Here is a 23,695-nt window from a genome sequence, read left to right as displayed (position 1 = left end):
TTTGTTCATTTATTATTCAAGTAGCAGACAAAAGTATCCAACAGCTACAAAAAGACAAACCTCTATAAGTTTTGTGTTAAAGTTCGTTTAGAGGCGTTTAATATTACATGTCATTTGGCACCAATTTTTGACATTAAAAATTGTACAATGTACGAAATCCCAAAAACAAAAAAAAAAATTGTGACACCACAAGTAGCTGGAGTTAAAATATTTATTAAACATTTTACAAGAGCTACTGAGACAAGATCAGTTGGTGTATGATTGAGTAATGAGAACGTCTGGGAGTTTAAATCAGTTAGGGGGATTTACGCTTATATTATATAGTATGAGTGCAAACTGCGATTTGCGCCACGAATGTAAGAAATTACTTCGTGATAATCAGTAAAGAACTGTCACTTTTCGCAAGCTCTCAAGTACTGCATTATCTACTTCGAAAACAAACCAAATAATGTTTCGGAATACGGACGTTAACGGTTCATTTTCGACTTATTTACACTAATATTAAGCGATCAAGTGGTATAGTACAAGTGTTGCCCATCACTGCATTAAACTGTACAAAACCGTGAGACAACATTATGAGACCAAGATTAGTGTGAAGCTGAAGATGTTGCTCTTGAGGCTGTATAGACAGCAGACATTATATGTCATAGTAGGAGGAGGATGATAATGATGATGACGATTTGAAGTGATGGCGCATGCGGGCTTCTGTTTAATGTTAAACTCGTATTTTTATATTATTTTATTTTGGAATTTATGTTTTATATTCTGGCTGAGTTTTACAATGTATTTCTAAAGAAAAAGTATATAAACAAAATGTCTCTTTATGTTTTGCTGGGTTAGTTAGTTGTCTCAAGTGGTCATCATATACATATAGTGGCGGAAATTATAGATTTATTTATTTATTTTTTTTTTTTTTTTTGGTGGTTGTTATAAACTAGTTAAACAGGAAAGGCGGGTATAGTTGTTTTATTGTAATGTTTGTAACAAATTGTAATATTAATTGGTGATGTATATGATTCATGCTGTGATTAAAATCACTGAAAATGTAATTCATAGACTAAAGCAGAAATTCTTTATAAATTTCTCTAGTGGACTAGACGACTTATATGTTGGACACATTTTAATTGATGTGTATTAAGTGTATTCATGCGTTAGTGAGAGTTATTGTTTCCCTTAATGTCATTGAGACGAATCGGCGAAATTGTAGTGAAATAGAGGTTAAGAATGGCTTTATTGATTAGTAAGCATTTTAGCAAATTCCAACTACTTCTTCTTAAAACTGTGTTGAATCAATGTATTTCTGTATTTCGGAACTGAATCATAACAAATTGAGGTTAACCATGGATGTTTACTGTCAAACTTATCATAACACTAGTTTCCAGACGGAATTCTGTTCAAAAAAAAATGTTGTATGTCATCCTTTAAAGCAATCTAACTTGGTCCCAGTCATCATATTTGGCGTTATTTTATTATTCTCCATCATAACTGGGATTTCAGCTATCGGGTCCTTCAATTCCAAAAAAATTCCCTTTTTGAGACATTTTAATGGAGTCGAAACAACTTTATTTATAAGATGTTGTATGTCTTCCTTTAGAAAAGTCTAACTTGATCGCAGTCATCATATTAACTTTATTTATAAAATGTTATATGTCATCCTTTAGAGAAAACTAACTTGGTCCTAAGGTTTCGACTTTTTCATATTCGGCCTATATAATCTATAGCTACAATCACACATTTCTCGAAGTCGGATCAATCATTTAGCACATTTCCACTACCATTCTCTTTAAATTCAATTCAATGACATGTACAGGAACTCTAACAACTCAAATCGAATTAAATCTCCTTATCTGAAGAAACTAATTTCTGTAGTCCATTCGTTATCTGGGGTACGGCTAATCGTTTAACCCTAACTTATATTTAGACGAATTAGAGACTCTAATTTAGAGATCTTCTGAAGACGCACATTAATGCAATAGCTTTATGGGTGTATTCAGATGACAAAAGACTTATTGGACATTTCTGAAAAAGAATACAATTATAAAAATCTTTAAACACAAACTTTTAAAATATGTAAATTTTTGCCAACTTCCATTTGAAACTATTTTATATTCCGTTAAATTATTTGTTTATGTTAATTTCTTTAAAAAAATAAAAAATAAAACTAATTTGTTCCAACTAATTTCATTTAATTTTTTGTTTCTCTTCTTTCTCTATTTATAGAACATTTTCGCAAACTACTGCAAGAATCCAAAGCGGAATTCCACAATATGTTTACACGCACCTATGGTGTGATCTATCAACAGAATTCCTATGTATTTTCTGATCTCTTTAATGAATTGGAAAACTATTATACACGTGGACGCGTCGATTTGCTAGATGTTATGGATACATTTTTCAATACTTTGTATCAGAAAATGTTTCAAGTGTTAAATGCTCAATATACATTTGATGAAAAGTAAGTATAAGCTGAAAATCTTATTATTTTTTTAAAAGTGTTTCGAAAAGAAAAAGAAAAAACAACAACATTGGTCATTGTTGTTAGCCTTTACATTATGTTAGCCATGTATGAAATTTAATACCAAAACCAACAAGCCAAAACGCACTTTTTAAGTCATTTTATTTTTGTTAAATTTCTTGTTTGAAATTCTTTGACTTAAAAAAAATTTTGTTGCTGCAACCAAAGTACATTTCATTCATAAAAAAAAATCAGCAAACTTTAAGACAACCGGTACTTTTGTGGTCAAAACATTTACCACTATCAAGTGCTTGTTGGGCCAACTTTGTTTTTATCGATGGTCAAGTACTTCTTGTATTTGTAAGCAGTGATTATATTTCCACAAATAAATACAAGATTTTTTTTTAATTTTAAAGTTGTTTATGTTGTTTTTCTATAGAAAAATAATACTTAAAACAACCGTAAAAGTTCATGTTACCAATGCGTTAACATTTTTAAAAACACAATTATCGCCAACAATAACAAGAATATGATGACATTTTAACAATAATCAAGCGCCAAACAATTGTAAATTTGTAAAAAGTGTTAACCCTTAACCGTGAGGGTGTGTGCGAATGTGTAACGCCACGCGAATAAAGTGTTTCATTGGGTGCACAGTTTCGGAAATTAATCGGTTAATACTGGTGGAACTTTCTATATAGTTTTTGCTTTGCTACTTGTTGGATCGTTAAGGGTGTACCTGATCCAATAAATAATCGGTCAAAATTACTTTGCAATCGTTAAAATTGTACAGCAGAGCCTGATGCTGTACAAGACTCAACTGAATCAAGACCCAAAATTAATAATCATACCCAATATCATTTATCCAATTACTGGGTTCGGGAACATTAAGAAGAGGACTTGCAAATTGTGCAAAAGAGTCTAATGTTGTATAAGATCCAACTTAATAAATAGCCAAAATTTATAATCACACCCAATATCATTTATCCAATTACTGGGTTCGAGAACATTAAGAAGAGGACTTGTAAATTGTGCAGCAGAGTCTGATGCTGTACAACTGAATCCAATTGAATCAAGACCCAAAATTAATGATCACACCCAATACCATTTATCCAATTACTGGGCTTAAGGAACATTAAAAGGAAGACTTGCATTTTTGGCAAAAGAAAAACTATCTTCTGATATAATCGATAAAAATTTTTACTTAATCAAGGGATTAACCCTTTGAAGACGTCAAGGTTTGTTGTCCAAATTAAAAAAAAAAAACGGTTCGATAAACAATTGAACAATTAGAACGATGAACTAACGTCTATCCAATACTTGATGCCCAACTTCAAGACAATCGATTCAATAAACCATCTGTCCCAGGTTTGATGTACCTGATGAAAAAATAAAGCTAAACCTGAGGCACTTCACTCTTCATTATGTAGAGGAACTTTGAAGTTCACCAACTTCACATTGGTGCAATTTCAATCATGACCTTATACTACATCAGCACTATTCCAAATATGCACAGACAAGGCCATTTGTGGACCTTTTACTGGGCTTCAGAAAACAAATTATTCCAATTTTTGAAAATCGTCATCTGCCTTTCCATGGTTTCGTTTTAAGTTCCACAAAAATTGGATCGGTAAACATTAAGTCAAGCAAGCGATAACATTCCCCGACATCTAAGAATGTGTCCAGAAAAACAAGAATACGTCGATTACTTTACATGCGCAAGAAAAGTAGGCAAATGCTATAACGAGTATTTGGGTCTACACCGACATTTGCTGGACCTTTTTTTGGACTTCAGAAAACAGAGACTTCCAGTTTTCAAAAATCATCATCTGCCTCTACAATGTTTGGTAATTGTATCGCTAAACGGTTGGTCAAGCAAGCGATAACATTCCCCGACATCGAAGTATGTATCTAGAAAAACAAGAATACGTCGATTAATTTACATGTACAGAAAAATTAGGCAAATGCTGTAACGAGTATTCGGGTCTACCCCTACAAGACATATTTGATCCAGCAGTTAAAAATTAGTCAGCATAGCTTACTTATGTACACAGTTTTTTCCCAATAAGACATGACCATTTTGGGATTTTCTACCGTCTCAGGTCTCAACAATAAGACATAAATGTCAGCCCCAAGCTCAAGATAAGTACCGCGAAAGTATTGAGAATTAGACGTGTGGGATCCATTGGACATTTTAAGGTTTTCAAAAGTCGCAGGTCTTAACAGTAACAATGAGACAATTTGTCTAAATTAGAGAGTTTAAAACTTATTAAGAATTACAGTTTTAGGATCCGTAACAAATTACTTTCTTTCAAATCTAATCCAGATCGATTTCTAGATATTCACGTAAACTCCTTAGATATAGAAATTTGACTTAGTTAGTCAATTTTTTTATCTAGACTTCCTTAAAAAAATCTAATTTAAGGCTTAAATTTTAATTATTTATTTCTAGTTAAAATTTTTCTAATTTCTAATTGTCTTTTCAATTTGTAATTTATCCCCTATGTATCTTTTAGATACAGATACATACATATAGTATCTTTGTAACATTTGTTTTAAGCAGTATTTAATTTAACGAGTTAATGATGCAGACCTACAAGTGCTGCTGATTCTGTTTCTATTCTAATTTTTTTATAAACATTTTATATTTATTTCGTTTTTTTCGCCTTTAGTTCTTTATTTTCAATTCAATTGTGTACGACGATAGTTTCTGCTCCAAAGAATTTAAGTTTAGGTTTATAACACATTAAAGAATACACTAAAAGAAATACAAAAGCAACAATTTGATTAGGCCCGACCCTAAGAAGTAGAGATTGATTCAAAGAAGTTTTATGATCTCATACAGTCCAGACAGATGCCATTTAAAAAGAAATCAAAAAGAATAAAGAAATTTTTGAAACTTTAGTCGAGTCCCAGTTGAAAAACTAAGCCGCTACTAATGATTTAATAAAAACATTTTATTGGGTCCAACTTTTTAAAAGTAGTTGGAAGGGATCTTATCTACTTTAGTTTCTAAAACTGACTAAAATACTGTCAACTCAAGATAGAGTGAACTAATTACAATTTTGAAAGAAACCGTAGTCGGAAATAAAGTCTAGTCCTAGTGGAATTCCCAAAAATCATCAAATCAAAAATCATAAGGATTCATAAAAATAAAGTTTTAGTAAAAATATATTTATTCTTATTAGGTCCCACCTAATAGACATATAGTTTTTGTTGTTTTGTTTACAGTTGATATGTGTTTTGGCATTAAATTTCATTAAACTTTCTGCTGATAGAGGTTGTTAGTTGTTGGATCGGTTGGGTGACTGAGCGACAAATGACTTGGTTGGTTGCTTGCTTGCTTTTTCTTCATGCAAAATTTTGTCTTTATTCATTTTAGTTTAAAGAAATTAAACATTGACGTGAGAATTTGATACTTTCAACTTAGGAGAGGAATATAAAAGAATTAACAATCAATAAGCGACAAAACATGTTCTAATTCCGTATTTTTAATGTAATCATCACTAAATTCAAATGTGTTAATTTTTTTTAAAATTTTGATAAATTTGTCAATGTTTGTGCGAATGTAAGGGATTCTACTTCTGTATAGATAGATAGATAGATAGATAGATAGATAGATAGATAGATAGATAGATAGATAGATAGATAGATAGATAGATAGATAGATAGATAGATAGATAGATAGATAGATAGATAGATAGATAGATAGATAGATAGATAGATAGATAGATAGATAGATAGATAGATAGATAGATAGATAGATAGATAGATAGATAGATAGATAGATAGATAGATAGATAGATAGATAGATAGATAGATAGATAGATATATAGATATGTTATGTTCTGTATGTTATGTTATGTAGATCAATTATTAACTATTCGAATGATAAAAGAACTTTAGTTTGTTTAGTTTGAAAATAGTTGTGAATCTAGAAATGGTGTAATCTATAGTGAAGACAATGGTCTAGTCTATAGGTCAGACTATGGTCTAGTCCATAGGCCAGACTATGATCTAGTCTATAATGCAGATTATATTTTAGTCTATAGTCCATACTAAGATCTAGTCTATAGTCCAGACTATAGTCTAGTCTAGTCTATAATCCATCCTATAATCTAGTCTATTATCCAGTCTAAAATACCGAAAAGGGTCCAGTCTAAATTTCCTTAATTTGACAAATTTTATATCGGGACATGAAAACCTAATTCTTCCCAGAGTTCAAATTTAATAAACATCGGTTACACAATACTTTATACGACAAAATAGAAGAGAAGTATATTTTAATTTTTACGGATTTCCGCTGTCGCAGTTGTATACATATAATCGGATTATATATCGGCCCTAATAGGCTAATATCCAACAAGTCAAGTAATCCACGTTGAAGGCAATCTGAGATAGTTCAAAATACTAATAATTTCAGCAATTATCAGTTTTTGCAGCATTCTTTGAAAACAAAATGTTTAAGTCCCCCGATTCTTTTCTACAAAATAATAAGATTATACAGAAAGATCTTGACATCCGTTGCACATGTTATTAACAAAATTTTTTATAAATTTATCTTTTCAGATATCTACGCTGCGTTAGTGAACACATGAAAGAACTGAAACCTTTCGGCGATGTACCCGACAAATTATCCGTCCAAATTAAGAGATCTTTTGTGGCCACACGAACTTATGGACAAGCTTTAGGCACAGCAGCTGATGTATCCAAAAGATTAGTTAATGTAAGTATAATTTAGCCAAAATAACTGAAACAATAATTTCGAATATTAAAACGAAATGTCTTTTTTCTTTAGGTACGTCTTAATGCAGACTGCACTTCGGCTCTAACGAAAATGCAACACTGTGGCTCTTGCAAGGGTTACACCGAAAAGCCCTGTACAAATTATTGTATTAATGTCATTAAGGGTTGTTTGCATTTTTACAATGAACTGGATACCGAATGGGAAAATTATGCCATGGCTATGGAAAAATTAGCTGAACGTTTATTGGGTTCCTTTAATATTGTTATGGTAGTGGAACCTATAAATATTAAAATTTCAGAGGCTATTATGAATTTTCAAGTAAGTGATGAAATATCTGTAAATTATTATTAACACTTTAATGGCGGTTAAAAAAAAAAACAAAAACATTTTTTTACGAGCTTTTAACGCCTACTTTATAGCAATTATTAAATTTAATTTGGTGTTTAAGAAAAACAACAACAAAAGGCTTATAAAACCTTAATAGCTGGTTTTTTGATTGTAAAATTTATTTTATAAAAGAATATATTAAAAATTCTGTTGATAAAAGACTACTAACTGCCTGCCCACACGTTTCGGGTGTTTAAATAAAATTATTAGTTAAAGAGTTTTGATGTCTTTTCTTGATTGTTTGTGAAAGATTATTAACAAAAAATCTTTTATTAATTTGTTTTTGTATTTTAAAAATGTTGGTTAATTTATGTTAATTTTTATACCCTACACCACTATAGTGGGGAGGGTATTATACGTCTGTGCTGATGTTTGTAACATACAAAAAAATTGGTCCAATACCCAAAAATGAGATTTAGAATCATTTTTTGAGTCGATTAAGTCATGTCCGTCCGTCCGTCTGTCCGGCTGGCTTGCTGTCCATGTAAACCTAGTGCGCAAGGTATAGGCCGCAATTTTCAAGATAATTTGATGAAATTTGGACCAACCATGTTTTTTGGCACAGGGACGAAGCCTATTGAAAATGGTTGAAATCGGTCCATTATTTCACCTAGCCCCCATACAACCGTACCTCCCGATTTGAACTTTTTATGCCATAATTACGTCAAATATTCTATTATCTCTCTAAAAATTGGTACAAATAAGTTTTATATAAGTATAAATGACACTGCAGATTTTCGTAAGGATTGGCCCTTATTTGACCCTAGCCCCCATACAAACCCCCCTTCAAAAAATGTCCTAAACGTCTAAAATTGACTTGTAACCATATGTAACTCAACAAAACTAACTGTTATTTAAAAATATATCCTTTTCCCAAATTTACCAAGGATCGGCCCATATTTGACCTATATAAAGGCTCATTTAGGAATTTTGGGTTTTTATCAATAAATTGCTTAAATATTTTGGAATAATATTCAATATAAAAGTTTCTTTATAAAAAGTAAAAATTTTAAAAATATACTCATGGTGTAGGGTATTATATGGTCGGCTATGCCCAAATATACTTTCCTACTTGTTTTTTTATATAGCTTCCCGTTTAAGTTAAAACTCCAAATTCAAATTGCCAAAAAAAAAACAACAACTGATAAAGGTCGATTACACTGCCACCCTACAATTAAACTTTGACAGCTGACAGTTTTATATTTATATTGAAAAACAAAAGTTTTCATTTTTTTAGTGTAATAAATTTTGCAAATTTTTTTTCATTACTTTCTGCTAAATAATTAAAATTAACACGCAAATTTTATTAAACTTATTTTATAAACAAGCAAAGACTCAAAACGTCAATTCTTTTTTAAAATTTCTCATTAAGAATTTCAAGCAGGTTCTTTACTTTTACTGTGTGACTGATTTTTATCTAAACACTTTATTTTTTTTGTAAATTTTGTTTATTTAATTATACAAAAACCTCAATATAAACAAAATTTATTATTTGCAAAATTAATTATTATGGTTTCTTCTGTAGTGTGCCGAATTTTAAATATTTTTTTCTTCAAATTTAATTCTTATTCGTATAAAAACAAACAGCAAAATGTTGTTGTATTTTTTGTTTAAATCATATATTTAACAAAATTTTGTATACAAAAACACATTTGATTTTGAACACCATCATATGCATATTCATTGATTGAAAATCAATTTAGATCATTTCAGAAAATTTGTTTAATTAATTTAGAGAAGGATTTTTTTTTTAAAAAAGCTTTAGCTATTAAATTGTTTAAAGTATTTTTAGATTTTATTTAAATATTAGTAATGATTAGACTAATTTGGGCGAGTATTTGATGAAATTTTTAAATTTAATATAAACTAGTTTTCGGAAAAGTATCATGAAATGTTCATACTTATACAAAGTTTAAGCACAATTTCACTGTGGCATTTAAATCTTGAACATATGTTAGTTTTCAAAACTAAAATATTGTTTTTAGTAAATCAGCTGTTTGTGTAGTTTTTGGCAGAAAATTTCAACAAGCATCAGCTTTAAAATATATGCTTTGATTCTCATTTCTCTGCGTTTCTAATACTTGTCTATGACGTTTTGTAACAGGGGGGTTCGCCTGTACGAACGATGTGAAGTGTTTTATAAAGGGCCCTTCAGACGATCACACTTTGACCTGGTCCACACTAGGAAACTTTTGTAGAGAAACTTTTTCTTAATTCTCTTTTGAAGTTTCCTTAATGTCCACACATAGTAACTGTTGTTTCAGAAACTACGTGTTAATTGCATTGATTTGTTGTTGTACGAATGCGAAGAATAACAAGACAAAAGAAGTTTCCGAGTACGAGAAACTCCGCACCGCGAGAGATATGGATGATATTCTTTCTCTTTCTCACACAAAATCAAAAATTTCCCAAAAAAAAGTTTCCTAGTGTAATGTACGACAAGTCTAATGACAATAAAGAGAATAAAAGCCATATGATTTATATTTTTTGTGTTTACACGATTGGTATAAAACAATAACAAAGTAAGATGGAAACAGCTGTTTCACTTTTTTTTGCAAAATACATTCCCGATCTAATGCGACCTTCAAAAAATGATGAGAGCCAAACGACTGTCATATCTTCTATCCGTATTCTCTCTCAATGTATGATGGTTTCATTACATATTGCGTTTAGACGATCCAATCCGTACTCTTAACAGATTGATTCTAATGTTAATCCCCTTTGATGTTTTTGACTTCAGTATTGAACTTTACAGTGTTGCCATACAAAACAACAGAAAACGTCACTGTTTGTTATCAAAACAATGCATGTTTTATAAAGAAGAAGACAATTGTAAATATAATATGAAAATTAATAAAAACTGAAGTCCCTTTAATTTATACTAATCGATAAATCAATAATTTTAATGTTTATTTTAGTAAAAATTTTTAAAATATTTTTGCAACAGCTGTTTACACTTCTGCATTTTTTGCTCAAGTTTAAACCACCTTTATTGGACGCTTAAACTAGCAAACAAAATTAATTAATTGAGTACTCAAAAGCAACTTTCAAGGATTAATTTTAATTTAATTGCTAAACCATCACCTAAAGATAGACCCTTAAAAGTCTTGATGGCAATCATTACTTAATCAAATTTCATGATAACCTAGTAGCCCATTGACTTATCTTGGGAAGTTTTCATTAAGTTTAAAATCCTAAAACATTTTCAATTTATTTCGAATCTTAAGAAAATTTATTTAACTTTTTGTGATCTTCCCATTATTTACCTGTTTCTTAATAAATATTGAGGTAAAAATATTTTTTGTAATTTTCAAATACTTATTTATCTTGGCATTCATAGATAAAGTTTCTCCAAAAAAAAAACTATACAGAGAAAAAAATCTGCGGCGAACAGTATTTTCAGAAAATACTTGAAAAATCTTGTAAAATAAACAAACTCAATGTTGCAATATGTGTTCTATATTTCTATACAATATTTACCTAAACTCGAACATAACAGAAATTTTAATTTTTTTCAATTGTTTTGATAATCTGTTTTTAGTTATATTTATATAAATCCCGTGGAGTTATTTTTAAAATTTCTAATTTAACGATTGATTTATTGATTAGAACTCAGAAGCAAGTAACAAACAGTGTGTGCAGAAGTAGCAAAATTTGAATTAAAATGATAGATAAAATCAAAATTTCTTCAGCTAATATGCAAAAAGTACCAAGTCCCTAAAGATGTTTTTATACCCTACACCACTATAGTAGGGTGGGTATTATACGTTTGTGCTGATGTTTGTAACATACAAAAATATTGGTCCAATACCCACCTTTAAGAATACCAGTCGATTCAGAATCATTTTTTGAGTTGATTAAGACATGTCCGTCCGTCCGTATGTCCGGCTGACTGGCTGGATGGCTGGCTATCCATTTAAACCTTGTGCGCAAGGTACAGGCCGCAATTTTCAAGATAATTTGATGAAAATGGACCAAGCATGTTTTTTGGCACAGGGACGAAGCTTATTGAAAATGGCTGAAATCGGTCCATTATTTCACCTAGCCCCCATACGACCGTACCTCCCGATTTGAACTTTTTATGCCATAATATTCTATTATCTCTCTAAAAATTGGTACAAATAAGTTTTATATATGTATAAATGACACTGCAGATTTTCGTAAGGATCGGCCCTTATTTGACCCTAGCCCCCATAGAAACCCCCCTTCAAAAAATGTCTTAAACGTCTAAAATTGACTTGTAACCATTTGTGTCGCAATGAAACTCAACAAAATTAACTGTTGTTTAAAAATATATCCTTTTCCCAAATTTACCGAGGATCGGCCGATATTTGACCTATATAAAGCCTCATTTAGAAATTTTAGTTTTTTTTATCAATAAATTGCTTAAATATTTTGGAATTATGCTAATATTCAACGTAAAAGTTTCTTTATAAAAAATACAATTTTATTAAATATACTCATGGTGTAGGGTATTATATGGTCGGCCATGCCCGACTATACTTTTCTACTTGTTTTTTTAACGATATCTTTACCATTACACAAGATGTACTTTAAATTATTTTACACATTACCAAACCCACTGTGCCCACCTACAATTCACTATTTTTATCTAAAATCTAATTTACTAAATAGCAACACCACCAACAACAACAACTTTGACTTTTTTCAGTGTTTGCCTGTGTGTATATGTATATGTATTTTATTTATAAATTCTATAGATATAGCCGTAAGGGTTAAAATAACAACACCTTTATTTGTTTATTCATTCATCGAATTACTTCAGCAGACACCCATCATGGAGTGGTACTCGTAATAGTTTTACATTTTATGTATAGAGTTTTTAAAGTTCTTCTTTCTGTTTTGTTTGGTTATCATAGATAAATTTGTAATTTATCTAATTTCCTGTAATTGATACTAACGTTTGGTGTTATTGTTGTTGTTGTTGCTGTTTGCAGTATGTTTGTACTCAATATAGTATGAATGTCTAGCCAACTTTAGCATAGTATTGGTGATAGGAAAAAATTTATGGACTGATAGTTTACTGTTTGATTTTGGTCTTGCCAGATTGTTATTATACATAAATTTTTGATATTTCAAAGCGGAGCAAGAGATAATTGGGATTCTGGTTGATTGTGTGGAAGAAGTACATCGTAGTACATCAAAATTCTAAACAATCCTGTAAATCTCAATGATAGTTCTGTGTCAAATTCTACATTATGTATAGATACTCAAGTTTCCAAAGCTCTTCACTACTATGAATCTGTATTTTGTAGAGTGTGCGTAGCTTTTATTGATGGAACTACTCACTTGCAACACTGGAATCGGTACCGTTGTACATCAAAATTCTAAATGAAACAATCCTACCAATCACAATATTAGTTCTGTGCCAAATTCTACAATTTGTATAGATTCTCAAGGATCCGAAGCTCTTCAGTACTATGAATCTGGATTTTGTAGAGTGCGTAGCTTTTATGGAATCGGAATCGTAGTACATCAAAATTCTAAATGAAAGAATCCTGCAAATCTCAAAGATGGTTCTGTGTCAAACACTACAATCTGTATAGATACTCAAGGTTCCAAACTCTTTACTACTATAAATCCGGATTTTGTAGAGTGCGTAGCTTTTATTGATGGAACTACTCACTTACAACACTGGAATAGGAGTCGTTGTACATCAAAATTCTAAATGATACTATCCTGCTAAACTCAATGATGGTTCTGTGTTAAATACTACAATCTGTACAGATACTCAAGGTTCCAAAGCTTTTCACTTCTATGAATCTTGATTTTGTAGAGTGCGTAGCTTTTATTAATGGAACTATTCACTTACAACACTGGAATCGGAATCGTTGTACATCAAAATTCTAAATGAAACAATCCTGCCAATCACAATGTTAGTTCTGTGTTAAATACTACAATCTGTATAGATACTCAAGGTTCCAAACTCTTTACTTCTATAAATCCGGATTTTGTAGAGTGCGTAGCTTTTATTGATGGAACTACTCACTTACAACACTGGAATCGGAGTCGTTGTACATCAAAATTCTAAATGAAACGATCCTGCCAATCACAATGTTAGTTCTATGTCAAATACTATAATCTGTATAGATACTCAAGGTTCCAAAGCTCTTAACTACTATGAATCCGGATTTTTATTGATGAAACTGCCTTTTAAGAAACCGGAATACTAATACCCTGTCAATTTGCTGTTATAAAGGAGCAGAATTACAAAGAATATGGTTTCATTCTGTATCAATATACTGATGTTTTGAAAAAGAGTGTCTGAACTAAAGAATCTGGGTTCTCAAGAATTTAAAGTCTTTCTGTGATGTGAACTGAATGCTCTTGTTGTTTAATCTAAAATTGGTGATCAGATATGTTTCAACTGGAAGCTAACCTCAACTGATATAAATCTAGATTTTTGAGAATTAGAAGCTCTACTTATTGCAGCTAAAGACATAGTTTCCGTGAAACAGATAAAACAATAGTTCCCCTTTAATTCCATTAGCCAGATTTTTGCATTTAAGCTCTCTTTATTAGAACTACAACCCTACCTCAAAGAACAAAACATATACGAATGTGCAAAAAAGGCAATTTTTGCAAGAAATGCAAAAGTGTAAACAGCTGATGCAAGAAAATTAATAAAATTTTAATTAAAATAAACATTAAAATGTAAATTCTACTTCTTTTTCGCTTCTTTGGAAGTTCTTTTTTTTGCTGAATTGCATTGTTATATGGCCACACTGCGAAGTTTAATCTTGTACTCAAAAACATCAAAACTTTAGAATCAGTTTATTTTCGGATTAACTAATCTGATTATCAATTTGCGTTTGATTGTCAATTAAAGTTTCTAAAGAATTAGAAATGTAGATAATGCACTGCAATGTTTATTTACAAAACTTTTAATTTATCTGGAATTGTGTTTAAAATATCTATTCTTCTCCAGTCCATGCACTTTTTAAGCACCCCAAAACAATCATTTACTTTTTCGTTACTTCTAACTATAAATGAATCAATGAATGGAATATGCTCAGAGTTTAAACTATTGTCTTCTCTAGTTTTATTTTATATTTATTGATATTTATCAATAATATATTTTTATACAGTTTTTTGCGGTTGTCTATTACGTCTAATCAACTGATTAGATATCAAGTGTAATTTAAAACTTAGACGTAGCTGTTTTACAAAACATAAACAAAAAAGCATAGAGGTGTTAGATATATAGAAAAATAGGTGAAAATGTGGTTGAATTTTATACAGTTTTTAATGGAAAAACTAAAAACACCAACAAATCATTTCCTTTTGTTTTTCATTATTAGTTACAATCACTGATGAGAGAAGTGATTACAGTTTGTTAATAAATTAAGAGGGTAAAGGTAGACTGAAGTTTAATTAAAGTAGTGAGCAAAATTGTCTCTTATCGAATGGTTTTTCTAACATTTCTTTAAATATTTTCTTCATTTTAGGATTCCGGTCATGACATTACCAACCGTGTCTTCCAGGGCTGTGGTCGTCCCACTTTAGGTCGTGCAAAACGTAGTGTTAATCCCAAATTCGTTGCAACTCCCCAACACTCGGCAGAAACTAAGTCGTTGAAAAAACGTTCAGCTTCATCCGATTTCTTAGATATTGAACAGCTCGAAACTGATATTCTTGATATTGATGCTGCTTTAGATGATGCCATAGTATTGCGTGAACGTAGAGCTGCCGATCCCGGTAATCGTGATAGTAGTGAAGGTGGTAATAACAATGGCAGTAATGGCGGAACCGGTGGTGGTGGTGGTAACAATAATAACAGACGCAATAACAAACGTAAACAACAGAATCGTAAAAATGATGAGAATGAATATAATGGACGCGATCCGGCTTTAGATAAATTAGTCAAAGATATTAAACAACGTGTTAAAGACTATAAGAAATTCTGGTCAAATTTACCCCATCAAATATGCAATAATGATGATATTTCCAGTTCCAGCGATGCTGATGGTATGTGCTGGAATGGTCATACTATTGATAGGTAAGTTTGAACGATTTTTATTATAATAGTGAAATATTTAATATTTGTAATACGTTTTTAGATACATGCATTCGGTGACCACTGAACATGGTTCGAATCCCGAATTTCCTGGTAATCCCGCTACAACTAAACAAACTAGCCAGGTGGCTACACAAATTCATTATTTGAAAAATGCCATTAGCCATTTGCGTAATGCCTACAATGGCCAAGATGTGGACTGGAGTGAACAAGGTGGGTGTGATATTTTTTAACAAGAATTTGTGCTTCCATAAACAAAACAACTGGATATTTGTCTACAGTTCAGATTAGACTTTAGATTTAGCTATAGTCCAGACTAGATTATAGGCTTGACAAAAGTTTAAACTAGACTATAGATAAGACTATAGACCGAACTGTACACAAGACTCTAGCTCACACTATTGACTAGACTACACTTTAATCTAAACTAAGGACCAGACTCCGGCCACTAAGGTGGCATCCGGTAGGTTAGTGTTCTAGTCTGGTAGACTGGAGGTGATGGGTTCTATACCCATGTGAGGCACTGGATAAGGAACGCACAACAGGCCCGATAGATGCCTAGGTGTATTTGTATGGATTTGATGAATATACATACTCCTTTCAAACTAACTAACTAACTAAGGACCAGACTTCAGTCGAGACTATAGAATATACTACAGAAAAACCACCGACTAAACTTTAGATTAGACAATAGACTGCACTATATTCTAGACTATAGACTAGACTGTAGTCAATACTATAGATATGAATGTAGACAAGACTATAAACTGGAATATAGTCCAGACAATAGACTGGAATATAGTCCAGACTATAGACTAGAATATAGTTCAGACTATAGACTAGAATATAGTCCAGACTATAGACTAGAATATAGACGGGAATAGTGTCCAGACTATAGTCCTGACTATAGTCAAGTCTGAAGTCTATACTACAGATTCGAATGTAGACAGACTATGGACTGGAATATAGTCCAGACTATAGACTGGAATTTAGTCCAGACTAATATATTCCAGACTATAGACTAGAATATAGACGGGAATAATGTCCATACTATAGGCCCGTATATAGTCAAGTCTTTAGACTGGAATATGAAAGATTTTGTATAGCTTATACTCCAGACTAATAACTAGACTATAAACTATACTGTAGGCTAAACTATAGCCCAGAATATACACAAATCTTTAGTCTAGAATAGTCTAAATTCTAGACTCGAGACTATAATCCACACAAAGGACCTTTAGTTCAGACTACAGACTAGAATTTATAGATTATAGACTATAGATTAGATTATAGCCCAAACTATAGATTAAACTTTAAAAATGTTCTAAGATAATCCAAAAACATAAGACCTTAACGAGGATTTAAAAGTATAAAAGCAATACTAATTACATCTTCTTGTATTTCTCACATTACAGAAGAACCTTACTACGGCAGCGGTTCCGGTTCGGGTGGCGGTGTTGATGATGAAGATGACGATGAAGGTTCCGGTTTGGGTAGTCCCTTTACACCTAGTCACAAACCTGACCATACCGATCGTCCCTCCGTCAACGTTAACAATGTCGACGATGAAGACGAAGAAATTGTCGAGGAACGCACGAACATGGGCGGTAATGTTGGCTTGGGTGGCAGCGGCATACAGACACACACCTCACGACCCCATAGTCCACACGAAACAAATGTCTTGGAAGAAGATGATAGTGAACATCATGATCATAGTATTGATGATGATGATGAGGATGATGGAGATCTCAAGTCAAGTGGGTCAGCGGTGGGTGCAGAGAAAATGTCATTACGTCGTGCTTTATTTATGTATTTAATGCCATTGTATATGGCCTGGTTTGGTGGCATTATTGTCGATATGCTGTGATTTGTTATTTAGGTTTTTATTTTGTTTTTATATATTTTTTTTTTTATAAAGAAATTATTTTTTTTTTTTATTTAACTTTAAAAAGAAAAAAAACTAAAAAAAAAGTATGATAATGGTAGAATGTGAAGAAAAGAAAAGTTTTGGAATAATCTGCAGAATTTGTAAAACTTTAAAAAATTTTTAACTCGAAATTAGAAAAAAAGCAATTTAGTAGCATTCAGAAGTCTTTAAAGTCTTATTGTAAAAATCTCTATACAAGACTTTCTTCGTTAAAGTTTAGTTTTTATTTTTTAAAGTATTTCAAACTTACTTATTATTTTCCAAAAAAGATTGCAAATTTTTGCCTAAATAGATTTATCTATTTTATGACTAAGGTTTAAAATTGTTACTTTTAAAAACTTCTTATTTTACTGAACAAATTTATATGTTTTTTAAACAAAAACTAAACAATCTATATACGTAAACCCAATAATAATGTTTTAAAAAGTGAAAACTCTTTAAAAAACCTAAAATTTTTATACGGCCCCCTCATATAGTTTATAAGTCTTTAATTTTTTAATAACAAATTAAAAAAAAAAAATAATTAAGTTTAAACTTCGTATAATGTCTAAAAGTAATAATAATAATACGTACATATTTATATTTTGTTAGTTTATAACAAAAGAAAAACACTTTAATTGTAAATGAGAATGATAATTTAAAGAAAAAAAAAGAAAACTTTTAAATATTTAAAAGATTAACAGTTCAATTTTAAAATTTGAAAGTTTTCAAAAATTTTCATAAATTTCAAATTCAAACAAATCTCTTTTTAGATTGAAAACAAAACCTTTTGTAAACTTTTTAAATAATGAACTGTCAATCTTTTAATTGTGTGATCTTGAGTATGAATGATGTTTAGTAATTGTATGAATGTAATTTTTAATAGAATGTATGTATGTGATAATAAATAAAAATAAAAAAAACTTTTAAAAAATATTAACTTTAAATAAAATGAAAAAAATTTCCAATTGCAATTTAAAAGCAAAATAAACAAGAAATTCCCTAACAGCTGGTTCTACGTACCGAAATGAACCGAATCATTCGGCCAAAAGCTGTCAATCCCAGCAACAACAACAAGAAATATTTTGCAACAATATTTGTTATTTTATAAGTTTTTCTTAGTAAAATTTCAAAATATTTTTTCAGTTATTAATAATTGCCATATATTTAAAAAAAAAACAATTTTTGTATTTAAAAAAAAAGTTATTGGCAAAAATCTTTATATTTTAAACTTTTAAACCAGATGCGAATATATTCCAACCAAACGACTTTGAATTTGTAATTTTTAATTCATTCTAACTCAAAATAGTTTGAGTTTTGAATGGTATTATGGAAAAAATCGTTTCGTAACTAAAACAATTTGAATTTTCAATATTAATGAAAACATATCAACAAGTTAACGATTTTAAAAAAGTTTCCCAATGTATTCAACAATCGCAATATTATGACAAAATTTCGTTAAAGATAAAACATTTTTAAACTAAAAATCGAAAAATTTTGAAAATTTGTAAAATATTTTTGACAAAACTTTAAAAAAGTAATATCGGCCAATAATTTTTTCAATGACAATCATAATAAACTCAATTAAAAAATAAAAAATTTCTTATTTTCATTAAAAATTTAATTTAACAAAATTTCAAAGCTTTAGTTTAACAAAATTTCTAAAATAAATTTAAAAGAAAAATTTACAAAAAAAAAATAAACAAACAAAAAAATGTGCAATTTAATCTAAAAAGAAAAAAACCTTACACAAAACAAACAAAATTTTAAAAAATTATTTAAAATATTTCTATATAAAAAAAGTTTTCGAACAACAGCCTAAAAGTATACTTTAAAATTCAATTTAAAAACAAAAATAAATTTTGTAAATTATTTTTAACATAGTAATATGTTTTGTGAAAAAACATAACCTATAACAAACAGCCGTTAATTTAAAATAAAAAATTAAAAAAAAAATAAAGTCCATTAATCTTCCAATTTTTTTATTTAAAATAATTTTAATTTTTTTCAAAAAAAAAACAAAAGAAAAACTCTTTAACTACTTATTATTTAAAAATAAAACTTAATATTTGTTTTTTATGTTTTGACTGATTTTTAAATTTAATTATTGCTGTATGTGTTTGTAATTTATTTGTTTCTTCCACTTTTAATACTTTGTATTATTATTTTAATTTAAATTAATATCTACTTTTATTATATATTTAAGTACATACTATACTTTTATTAAAACTAAAATTAATTAAAAAAAACTAATCATTTATAATTTTATATACCATATATATATAAATAATGAAAAAAAACAAACAAGTAATTAATTAATAATAATGATGTTGTATGAAGTATGTGATTATAAACAAAAATTATTTAATAAAAACCGAATATTATTTAATGAATGTTTCGTATCGAGTTTTAATTAGTTAATTTTAAAAAGTCCAAGCTATAAAAAAAAACAAATCCCTAAGAGGAGACAAAACGCTTTTGGACATTTAGATCTGATTTGGAAGCACATTATTAAGCAAATAATTTCAAATAATTTTCTAATTTTAAAGAAAAAATATTATCTTTAAAATTCAATTGAGTGAAATTTCAATGTTTTTTCAGCTGCAATGTACAGTTATAGACATTTAACACAAATATTTGTTTCATTTTATTTTAGTTTAAATATTGATCTTTAATGGCAAGTCAATGTCAAAATCACAAATGAATCATCTTACTCCAACCACTTGCCAAATAATTTTTTGTATTATTTTGAAGTTTGGAATTCTGGAATAAAACAGAACTAAAACAGAAGTTGAACAGAACTAAACTAGAAATAGAACAGACCCAGAACCGAACTAGAACAGAACTAGAAAAGAACATAACTAGAGCATAACTAGAACAGAATTAGAACACAAGTAGAACACAACTACAATACAACTACAACACAACTAGAACAGAACTAGAACAGAACTAGAAGAAACCTTAAACAGATCTGAAAAGGAATTAGAATAGAACTTGAACAGAACTAGAAAAGAACTTGAAAAGAACTAGAACAGAACTAGATGAGTACTAGAACAGAACTAAACAGAACTAGAAAAGAACTAAAGCAGAACTAGAACAAAACAGATCTAGAACAGGACTAGAACAGAACTAAAACAGAACTACAACAGAACTAGAACACAACTAGAATACAACTACAACACAACTAGAACAGAACTAGAAAAGAACATAACTAGAGCATAACTAGAACATAACTAGAACAGAACTAGAACACAACTACAACACAACTACAACACAACTAGAACAGAACTAAAACAGAACTACAACAGAACTAGAAAAAACCTAAAACAGAACTAGAACGGAACTCAAACGGAATTAGAATAGAACTTGAACAGAACTAGAGCAGAACTAGAACAAAACTAGAATACAACTAGAACACAACTACAACACAACTAGAACAGAACTACAACAGAACTAAAACAGAACTAGAACAGAACTAAAAAGGAATTAGAATAGAACTTCAACAGAACTAGAGCAGAACTAGTACAGAACAGAACTAGAGGAGAACTAGAACAGAACTAGACCACAACTACAAAACAACTAGAACAGAACTAGAACAGAACTAGAACAGAACTAGAACAGAACTAAAACAGAACTAGAACAGAACTAGAACAAAACTAAAAAGGAATTAAAATAGAACTTGAACAGAACTAGAGCAGAACTAGAACACAACTAGAACACAACTACAACACAACTAGAACAGAACTAAAATAGAACAAAAACAGAACTAGAACAGAACTAGAACAGAACTAAAGCAGAACTAGGACAGAACTAGAACAAACCTTAAACAGAACTAAAACAGATCTGAAAAGGAATTAGAATAGAACTTGAACAGAACTGGAACAGAACTAGAAAAGAATTGGAACAGAACTAGAAGAGTACTAGAACAGAACTAAACAGAACTTGAAAAGAACTAAAGCAGAACTAGAACAGAACAGATCTAGAACAGGACTAGAACAGAACTAAAAAAGAACTAGAACAGAACTACAACAGAACTAGAACATAACTAGAATACAACTACAACACAACTAGAACAGAACTAGAACACAACTGGAGCAGAAATAGAACAGACCCAGAACCGAACTAGAACAAACCCGAACTAAAACTGAACTAGAACTGAACTAGAAAAGAACAAAACTGGAAAATAACTAGAACAGAAATAGAACATACCCAGAACCGAATTAGAACAGAACTAGAACAGAACTAAACTAAAACAGAACTAAAGAATAACTAACACAGAACTTGGATGAACTAGATATGACTAGAACAGAACTAGATCAGAACTAGAACAGAACAAGAAAAAACAAGTAAGAGTTCTATATACGGCTGTGCCGAATCTTATATACCCTTCACCATGATGAGTTTAAAGCCTTTTGTACCTTTTGAAGAACGAAAAAGTACCAAAAAGTCCCCATCTATGGGTCCTCAGTTAATCCGGGCCATACAAACTTAATTACATGTTCCTAGGTTCAATATTGTAGAAATTGTAAAAAGTACCTTTTGAAGAACGAAAAAGTACCAAGAAGTCCCCTTTTACTGGTTCTCACTTAATCCGGGATAAACGAACTTAATAACATGTTTCTAGGTTCAATATTATAGAAATTTCAAAAAGTACCTTTTGAAGAACGAAAAAGTACCAAAAAGTCCCCTTTTATGGGTCCTCACTTAATCCGGGCCATACATACTTAATTACATGTTTCTAGGTTCAATATTGTAGAAATTGCAAAAAGTACCTTTTGAACAACGAAAAAGTCCCCTTTTATGGGTCCTCACTTAATCCGGGCCATACATACTTAATTACATGTTTCTATGTTCAATATTGTAGAAATTGCAAAAAGTACCTTTTGAAAAACGAAAAAGTACCAAAAACTCCCCTTGTTTGGGTCCTCACTTAATCCGGGCCATGCATACTTAATTTCATGTTTCTAGGTTCAATATTATAGAAATTTCAAAAAATACCTTTTGAAGAACGAAAAAGTACCAGAAAGTCCCCTTTTATAGGTTCTCACTTAATCCAGGCTCTACATACTTAATTTCATATTTCTAGCCAATAACAAAACATTAGTGCTGCTCTCGCTCTGCTACTCTTGCTCTGCTGCTCTTGCTCTGCTTTGCTCTTATAAACAAATTACAATAACAATATTTACCGTATTGTTATGTATTTTGTTTTTGTTTTTTGCAGTTTCTGTCTGAGCATGAATAAAAAATCTAAAATTTATATGAAATTTTCAGAGGTTGTCTCGGTTTTTTGCTCATATCTCCGTTATTTATGGACCGATTTTGCTGATTTTAAATAGCGTTCTTGCCGGTCGTATGTCTGATAGAATTATGGAAGATTCGGATCTCGCAGATATCTGGGGTCTTCTAAAAACTGATTTCAACAAACATACAGACAGACAGACGGACATGGCTTAATCATCTCCGCTACCTATAAGGATCCAGAATATATATACTTTATAGGGTCGGAAAATTATATTATAGAAATTACAAACGGAATGACAAACTTATATATACCCTTCTCACGAAGGTGAAGGGTATAACTAGGATTTTTTCATTGGTGGTACAAAACTTTAATGGAACAGATACTTCATAGGAAATTACAAAATAGCTTCTTAGAAACAAAAAAATTAATTGATGTATGAATATACAAATGTTCTGTTAAGCTTTCCTGGGATACAAATTCAGACAAGAATGATTAATGAAAGAGTTTTATTTTAATCCATAAAAAATAAACTGGTTAAAATATATTTTATTTAAACAACTTCTAACATTACCAATTACTTTTTTTTTTATTTAAATCTTTTCAATTAAAAATAGTTTTAAAATTTTGATTTGTAAAGTTTTGCTACAACATAAAACTAAATTTGCAAATAAAAATCTATTTATTTTAATAGGCAAACTTTATTACTGACTTAAACAATAAATAAAATTATATCATTGATTTTTGCAAAGGGTTAACAAACTAGTTAATTAATTCATTAATTTCTTTTACTATAACTTTGCTTTAGTTATAGTTTTAAAAATTTGCATAATTATGAATGTCTGTAAGTCTGTTCAAAAACAAATTTCTATAAACTCTTTTTTAATTAATTCTAAAATAAAATAGAAAACAGTTGTGCAAAT

The 23,695-nt window shown here is 30.1% G+C and overlaps 1 protein-coding gene across 1 annotated transcript; it reads left to right on the top strand.

The window, feature by feature from the left end:
* The first annotated feature begins 2,209 nt into the window (after positions 1 to 2,209).
* On the top strand, positions 2,210 to 17,811 carry LOC111678478 (glypican-4-like). The gene is made up of 6 exons (XM_046952275.1): positions 2,210 to 2,455; positions 7,025 to 7,181; positions 7,254 to 7,520; positions 15,059 to 15,609; positions 15,671 to 15,840; positions 17,043 to 17,811. Exons 1-6 carry the CDS (start codon positions 2,268 to 2,270, stop codon positions 17,492 to 17,494), a joined length of 1,785 nt encoding a protein of 594 aa, XP_046808231.1. The 5' UTR covers positions 2,210 to 2,267; the 3' UTR covers positions 17,495 to 17,811.
* The last annotated feature ends 5,884 nt before the right edge of the window (positions 17,812 to 23,695 follow it).

The sequence above is a fragment of the Lucilia cuprina genome, chromosome 5 (assembly GCF_022045245.1).
Source record: "Lucilia cuprina isolate Lc7/37 chromosome 5, ASM2204524v1, whole genome shotgun sequence".
NCBI classification, from domain to species: domain Eukaryota; kingdom Metazoa; phylum Arthropoda; class Insecta; order Diptera; family Calliphoridae; genus Lucilia; species Lucilia cuprina.
The sequence above is the reverse complement of the archived record's forward strand: the minus strand, read 5'-3'. Positions and strand labels throughout refer to the sequence as shown.

Excerpts from the sequence above, each read along its gene's own strand:
- LOC111678478 (XM_046952275.1), top strand. The coding sequence starts at position 2,268 with ATGTTTACACGCACCTATGGTGTGATCTATCAACAGAATTCCTATGTA. Across the intron at positions 15,610-15,670 it reads AATGGTCATACTATTGATAG|ATACATGCATTCGGTGACCA; the intron begins GTAAGTTTGAAC and ends ATACGTTTTTAG. Across the intron at positions 15,841-17,042 it reads TGTGGACTGGAGTGAACAAG|AAGAACCTTACTACGGCAGC; the intron begins GTGGGTGTGATA and ends CTCACATTACAG.